General features: G+C 38.8%; 1 protein-coding gene across 2 annotated transcripts; it reads right to left on the bottom strand.

Annotated features, from left to right (window-relative positions):
• Positions 1-803: 803 nt before the first annotated feature.
• On the bottom strand, positions 804-7,140 carry LOC146699772 (uncharacterized). Of its 2 annotated transcripts, none has more exons than XM_085471357.1 (5): positions 6,555-7,140; positions 6,093-6,409; positions 5,699-5,848; positions 1,928-1,988; positions 804-1,854 (listed from the first exon to the last, which is right to left on the bottom strand). In XM_085471357.1, the coding sequence occupies exons 1-5, from the start codon at positions 7,100-7,102 to the stop codon at positions 1,662-1,664; spliced, it is 1,269 nt and encodes a 422-aa protein (XP_085327483.1). In that variant the 5' UTR covers positions 7,103-7,140; the 3' UTR covers positions 804-1,661. The 2 variants fall into 2 exon arrangements, with proteins under 2 accessions (XP_085327483.1, XP_085327481.1); XM_085471355.1 differs by having other exon boundaries at positions 5,699-5,884.
• Between the last annotated feature and the right edge of the window lie 829 nt (positions 7,141-7,969).

The raw sequence follows: 7,969 nt of genomic DNA on the forward strand, positions 1-7,969 counted from the left end.
TAGACTTTCACAGTCTGCATCTTCCACAGTTTTTATGCTTTTTTTCCACTCCAAGTTTGACACAAACCCACAGACAACCAGAGTTAACTATGTGAAGCAATCACAGACACTGTAATGGCTGATTTTTCTAATAAACACAATCAGGTTAACATTAAGGTTTAACATTGAAGGAGATTTGTTCCATAGTCACAGTTATACTTGTATTTCCTTTACTTACATCCAACACTACTATGTTCTGTTTCAGTCCAGGTGCTGGCAGTTTATCCTTTGTTGTTTGGACAAATAAGCTTAAAGCTAAACCTTCATGTTTTTGATGGGAAAGTTTGTTAAACCATTGCTCAACTTATGTCTGCATGAGAGCAGATAATTATGATGTACTTGTAAAAAGACTTGATAAGCAGGTCACAGCTGAATCAAGGGGTAATAAAAATAAGACCACGCGGTCTCAGCACGACTACACATGCAGTGGGTTAGCGCACACATTTGAAAGACTCATTGTGTAACTCAGGATGTGACCCCTTATAAAGGAGACAGAGAAGTTCTGTTGTTCAGTCAAGTAAAACCTGGTGAAAGCGCAATTCTAAGACTCTGGTCGTTGCTTAAGTGTATAGATAAAAAATCTTTTCTTCATACATTCTTTTCTTACTATATTAGTATAATCGCCAAATCGATCATTTAATATTTATCTCCTGAAACGATCTACATTAACTTTTTATCCCTAGAAATGTGTTTCCAGAGTCCCAGGTTTAGTGACTTCCTGTCCACCATCACATTAGCCGAGTAGTTGTCAAATTTGAGGGGAGCAGAGAAGATCAGACACCAGTCAGCAGGTCAGAGGCCATCTCTCATTTCACAAATCAATCACTTGATTTATAAATGGAACAAACACCCCATCAGACCAGGTAATGACCCATTATGAGACAACAGCCGTCTGAGAGGAGATGTTCTGTATCACAAAACATGGGAAACAAACAAACTCTAGGCATTCTGAAATATATAAAGCTCAACAAAAAAAGACAACCATATCAGATCCTGATGTAATTCATGTTGTTGTTGTCTTTATTAGTCATTTAAAAAGAGGTCCAGAAAAAGTGTCCAGGAAGAGATTCTACTATTTATGCAGCACTGCCCCCGTGTGGCCACAAAGACACACAACAGCTTCATTTCTCAGCCTGTTGCCTTCTTTTTCCTTCATGATGTAAACAGTGAATGAACCGAAAGAAGTCAACCCATAAACTGTTAAACTGATACAACAATCATGATGATTATGTAACAAGTTGTAGTTGACTTTCTGGTGGTCGTTTTGGTATACAATTTAAAAGCCATTTTCTTTTATAAATACACCATACACTTTGTTCTTGACCATTTCTTTTCCTCATATCCTTAACGGACAGTGGAGGAACACTACATCTAGCTTCTGTTTAACATTTATCCAGGCGCCCCCACACTGTACCTCTACAGAAACCAAGGGAGAGACAGACACACAAAGATTTCCACTTGAATCTTGATCTCAAAATAGAAAAAGTTTTATCACAAAATAATTACAAGAGCACAAATAAAAACTCGAAACCAAAGACAAATGAAATAAAAGGGCAAGGCCCTGCGACTGAACACAGCACATCTTGCACACCTTTAAAATTCACAAATTTCAGTTTTCTTTGTCAGTCTGTGGTATTAAAAAAAATCTCAACATGATGACCAATGTTTGACCTTTCACCTCTAGCATAGTTTTCTCTGGATTTCAATCTGGCCACTCCTGAAATGACATTTATCAGTGTATGTACAGCATCCATTTTTGGTTTAGACAGTCTGACACAGACCGTCTCCATGGCAACCTCCGAGACTCTTCTTTTCCTAAAAAAAAAAAAAAAAAGTCTCTATATGACCACCAACAAACCTGTTACACCATATTTTTTCACCAGCTCACCTTTGCTGAAGGTTCTCATACAAATCTAAACATCTTTTGAGAAAGTCCACATCACTCTGATCTGTAATGAAAACAGAAAAACAATGACAACACCAGCAGAGGCCTCCGACATAAACCTGGCAACATAAATCTAGATAACTTTGCTTATTTATCTCTTAAAACATTCAACAAAGATTAAAAATTCTAACAAATATACCAATATAAATATATATTCCAGAAACAGGACATTCCAGTTAGATCCTCTCCAAACTTATACTGGGCAGCTCAGCCCATCATCCACTTTTACAAAACAGAAAGCCGCCTGATACAACAGCCCCAAAAGTGACAAAAATCCACCTCCAAAAAGCAAAACTTCTCATAATGGAAAAACAAAAAAGATTGTCAATCCTATCAAACACTTTCTCTTAATCTAAAGAAATTATTCCAACATCAAACTGTACAATTTACAAATAACTACCAAGTCTCTCATGAGAAAACTCTTGTTCACATTAGAGCTGTGTGGTACACAGTACGACTGATCCCTGTGAGTGATTCATTTCACAAAGTGTTTCGGCCTGGTGGCCAGTACTTTTGAAGGAAGTTAGTAATCTGTGCATAACAGAGCCACGTCTCCATTTCTAAGCAGAGACAAATCTCTGTTTTTTAGGGAGAAGAGAGAGCCCCACATGATGGCTCGATGCCAGTAACAGTCTTTTACAGAAGTCTGCAGGCAGCCCACCCTGTGCAGGAGCCAGCTGACCAGCAGCAGCACTAATCTCCTCCAAAGAAAAGTTAGCATCCAGGACAGCTCTGTCCTCAGAGCTCAGCTGAGGAAGCCCCTGCAGCAGCTTCTCCACTCAAGCTTTATTACTTTACTCCATCCCTAACATGGTGGTGTAAAAGTCCACGGCATACTGACCTGCTCTGCATCCAGGAAAAACCACTAACGCCACATAAACTACACTAACAACACCATACACAATTACACTAACTCATAATCAGCCTCACAACACACCACACATAAAAAAAAAAAACACAACTTTCAGCCAGACAAACCACACAGTCCACCAAACTTCCATCATTCACAAGAGAGAGGGAGAGATATAAAACGAGAGAGTTTAGTGGATGTGTGTTTGTGTGTGTGATACACACAATTTATGAATGTACTCTCCAATAAAGGTTATGTAGTTGATGAAAAGTGGGTTAGATTAAATGTTTACATTTCTTGTGCATGAAGTAAACTATAATATTTATATGTAAAATTCCACACCTACACCTGTGCGCCCTCACACTGCAGCACATTTTACTCCCCTGGTTGCAGAAACCATTCTATATTTTGTCACAGCTGCAAAAGAAGCTCCACTCAAAGAAACTCAAAGTTGATGGAGAGGAAGAGATTTCAGAACATGAGGCAGGAAGGTGGGGAGAGAGTGAGGCGGTATGGCACACAGGAAACGGTCGAGGGCAGACTCAAACCCAAGCTCCTGCAGTGGGAACTCTAACGTTTAGTACATGTGTCCCCACTCAGCCAGGTGAGATATAGCAGAACCATCAATTCAGAGTCTGACAGTAAGGGTGAAGACGAGCCTGACTGTTGGTCTGCTCCAAAACAAGCCCATAAGCAAGCTTTGAAATAATATGTTACAAAAGTGTGAAACTGCGACATGAAATTTGATTTGAAAATGAAATTCATCCTGATCAGGAGCTGTTATGATCTAAATGGTGTTCTAGATCCAGTAAGCATTCATTCAACTTGTATGCAGCAAAATTAAAAATAAGTTACCACATGTTGTTTTTTAATTTGGTAAATAATTGATAAAATGTTAAAAGTACTGGTCGTACCTTAGCCACATGTTTTTTCTGTGTCCTGAACTACAAGGTTTCTGGACAGGGTATTTTGCTATTATGTCAACTGTTCTTGGGGTAACTCTTCATCCTTGTCCTCTGATTGCTGTATTTGGGATTCCTGTTCGCTCACTTACACTTGATTCCACACAAAAGGATATTATAGCCTTCACATCCCTATTAGCGAGACGTCTAATATTGTTGCATTGGAAGTCTGTTAAGTATCCTACTGTTTCCCGGTGGCTTGAAGATGTCATGTTTTTTTTAAAACTTGAAAAAATTAAATATACGTTGAGAGGTTGCACAGCCAAATTTTTTCACAAGTGGCAACCCTTTATCTCTTATTTTGCTAGTCTAGAGGTATTGCCTGTTTAAATCTACTTTTGTTACTGTTATATTCCTCTAATATGTTTGATGGTAGTGTTGATCTGTGTGGGACTGGGGGCCTTGTGGTTTGTTTGTTTTTGTTACATACATACATACATACACATATATATATATATATGTGTATATATATATATATATATATATATAATATATATATATATATATATATATATATATATATATATATATATATATATATATATATATATATATATATATATATATATATATATATATATATATATATATATATATATATATATATACACACACATATACACACACACACTTAGGAAAATGAAGAAAGGTTGACTGTATTTCAGTAACTACTTACAGAAAAAGATTGATGAGCACAAAAAAAACCCCACAAAAAAAAGAAACAAACTTTAATTGTTTCTGATTAGAAGCTGTACAATCCGGACTGACTTTAACAAATGTGCTATAGGCTCAGCTGGAAAATAGTGAGCTTTAAAAGACTGATTTTGTTCCAAAGGCTTGCACAGACCTCAACCAATCCTAAGGCTAATTAGCACGGCTAGAATTTTAAAAACATTTGTTAAATGATGTCATTGCTAACATATACCTGTTTTAGAGCATGGTGAGTAGCGAGAATGCAAAGTTATTGTTACCTCTAAAAAGAAAAATGTGAAGATGTGATATTAGCATGAGCTATATAGTATCTCCAAAAGTTGATTCTGTTCATCTGGACTTTACGTTTTGTGGGAAAAACGTTTCGTCACTCATCCAATTGACTTCTTCAGTCTCAGCTGACTGCAGGTTTCCCCAATCTTATAAACAGTGCATGTATATGGTTACCTGCCCCCTTGCAAAACTTTGCTAGACCCGTCCCTGCACAGTTACCAGCTGTCAGTAAAAAAGGATCCTGATGTTATTTGTCTCTCAGAAACAGTTCATAACTTCCCTTCAACTTATTCATGTCACCTAAAAGGTAAACCTGTTTCTCCATCACCTGTTCAGCTCTGATGATTCAGTAAGGACATCTCCTGGTTTCATCTTCACGTTTCCCTCTCACCATATATCCAAACCGATATCATGACCAGCAGCTGTTACAGCTGTGGCTCCAGCCAACATCAGCTGATACTAGAAAGTAATATTAAATAAATTCTAATAGCAGCTGATCAAGTTTTAACCTGCTGCTGTTGTTTAGAGCGACCACCGCTGGTTTCCTCTTTCTGGCTCGAAATGCACGATAAACAAACAAGAGAGAAAAGCGATCAGCTGATCATTGATCAGTTTCATCATTTAAGTAGCAACAGGAGAGAGAGGGAGAGAGAATGGGAGAAGAAGAGGCAGCTGGCCACGTAAAGACACAGAAGAACTCCAGCTTTGTGTATTTTTTTTTCATTCAAGCTGGACATTCAAGCACACTTTACTTTCTGAACCTTTTGTTCAGTTTCAGCAAGAGCTGGTTTTCTAAATTAACAGAGGCAATCCGACTTCGTTTGGCTGTGAAGAGTAGACCAGCACAGCTAAAAAGTCGTTCACACGCAGCAGAAGCAGGCAGAGCTGTGTTCAGTTTAAGAGAGAGGTTTTTGATACCTGAGAAGGAGTGCAGCAGCTCCATGGTGTCTGTGGCACAAGCAAGGTAACCATCAAGCTCAACTGCACTTTGCAGCCTTCTGGAGATTGGTCTGGAGAAGAATTCATCTTCATCAGATGACTCTCTTTGCTGATCCTCACTCTCATGCTCTGTCGTTTCAAGATGTTGTTTGATGTATGTCAAGGCTGTAATTGCAAGTAGATAACACAATTTTGTTATTTAAATTTCAGTGATTATTCCTGAACACAAATTTAAAAACGGCAAATTCTCAAAAAGGATTGTTTAGTATTCGGGACAGACCATCAATAACTTACAATGTATTAGGTGAAATACTCACTTAAGCATGTGTTCAAATGTAAAAATACACAAAAATGGGATCACATGAATCCTTACCAGCCTCTGTTACATCTGCTCTGTCAGTCCAGGAAGTCTTGAACTTGGGTAAGAGGACTGCAGCTGCAGCCAACTCTGGATCCTCCATCATCGCTCCAAAACGCTTTTGAAGGCCATTTTGCAGGACTCTGATGAGTGGCACGCATGTCTTGCTTGATGTCTCCAGCCTGCTAAGTTTGAACAGTAGTTGTTGGATTACTGGCAGGAGCCATCCCATAAAGGAAGTGGACTCAGACTGAAGAATGTTTGAAGCTTTCACCAGTGGCTTCATGGTGGTACAGTACTCCCTAAGGAATGCAACTTCTGCAGGACTCAACCTGTAAGACACAACAACAAAACCCACCATGACTATAACAGGGATCTTCTGATTTAATATTAAGAGTCTGCTCACGTTTTTAACCATCCATTAAGGTAAATTCACAAGATTTGCAACCATATTGGTAGGTGTCCAATTTTACTCACATTTTCACCTTGAACTCCTCACAAATGCTCCTGATGGCATTTTCCCCCTTCTCATCAATGATGCGTATTATCCTTTCAATGGCAAGGTAGGTTGAATTCCATTGTGTTGCATTGGGACGAATGATCTGTAGTTCACACTTGTCCTCTACCACTTCATTAGCCAAATGAGTTTTGTTCCAAATGGCCTGGCATTTTGCAAAGCATGCACGGGAGAGCCTCTCGTAGGTTTCCTTCATGCTCTCTGCTAGGGCAGCATCAGATGTTGCCACAAGGTTTAGCAGGTGACATGCACATCGCTGATGAGACGGGAGTTGATACTCCAAACCAGAGTCTTCATCAAGAATTGCACTTGCCTCATGGTAGTCAATATGGTCAGTCAGGTCAATAGTTTCTGGGTCTGTTTCATCTTCAGCTTCATCTGCATCATTTTGTGCCCCAAACAGTGGATCCAACTTTGTCAAGGCCTTCCACATATCAGTTGTGGTTCTTACAACTTTGCCTCTAATCTTGTATTGGCAATGGATATCATCAAGCGCACCAGCAAGCATGTCAAATGTGTGAGACCCTCTCAATCTTTTGCATGCTGGTGCTGCAGAGCTTCTTTCCAGGGACTCTTCCTCCAATGGCATGTGACTCCAAGGTAACTTTTCTGATGAACTGACCAACAATCAGTAGTGGTAGCAACAAATTTGACTTTATCCAATGCTGCAACCAAAGTCATCTTCATGTGATCAGCAGCTTCACAGATTCTGGCACGGACAGTGGGTCTGGAGAGGACTTTGGTTTGAGGTTGTAATGTGGTAACCAATTCTTTGAAAGATGGCTGTTCTACCACTGCAAATGGCTGTAGACCCTCACATATGAAATTGATGACAAGCATGTCAACAGTTGCTTGTGGAACATGTTTGTTTGCAGCTCTCAACATCAGGTCTGGTAACTTGGCTTGTGTATTTGCTGAGAGCTTGTTTGGTGTGGCTGTGGCCTTTCGCTGACGAGATGTTGATGCCACAGTGATATTGTACTGCTCAATCTTCGATGGATGTTTCCTCTGTAGAGATAAATATTATCATACGTCAGGTTCATACATTACTTCATAACATCACTGTGATTAACACTACAGGAAAACATTTTTAAAACATCATTCAACTAGACATGAGCTAATCTTTGATTGTTTAGCATAGTATAAAAGAGTGGTGAATTTGGTCAAATCTTGCAGATATATTGCTGTATTTATTTACAAATGTAAACCAATTTTGAACGATCATTGCGAAAAACATGAATTTCTGTATACATTCCAAGTTCTGTAATCTGTATACTATCTGTAAAAAGAGTATCGACCAATGTATCAGTATCTAAATTTTTAACTCCTTTTTATCAGTATCACCCTAAAGTTTTCAGTATTAGTCAGGTCCTAA

The sequence above is a fragment of the Copadichromis virginalis genome, linkage group LG10, assembly GCF_057382275.1.
Source record: "Copadichromis virginalis isolate Kocher_CV1m ecotype Utaka linkage group LG10, C_Virginalis_male_GT1.1, whole genome shotgun sequence".
Classification (NCBI taxonomy): Eukaryota; Metazoa; Chordata; class Actinopteri; order Cichliformes; family Cichlidae; genus Copadichromis; species Copadichromis virginalis.

Bases quoted from the DNA above. Each gene is read 5' to 3' on its own strand.
- LOC146699772 (XM_085471355.1), bottom strand. From the start codon at position 7,102: ATGCTTGCTGGTGCGCTTGATGATATCCATTGCCAATACAAGATTAGA. The intron at 5,885-6,092 runs GTAAGGATTCAT...TTGCAATTACAG, and splicing joins AGCAGATGTAACAGAGGCTG to CCTTGACATACATCAAACAA. The intron at 1,989-5,698 runs GTATCAAAAACC...TTTTCATTACAG, and splicing joins GCTGCTGCACTCCTTCTCAG to ATCAGAGTGATGTGGACTTT.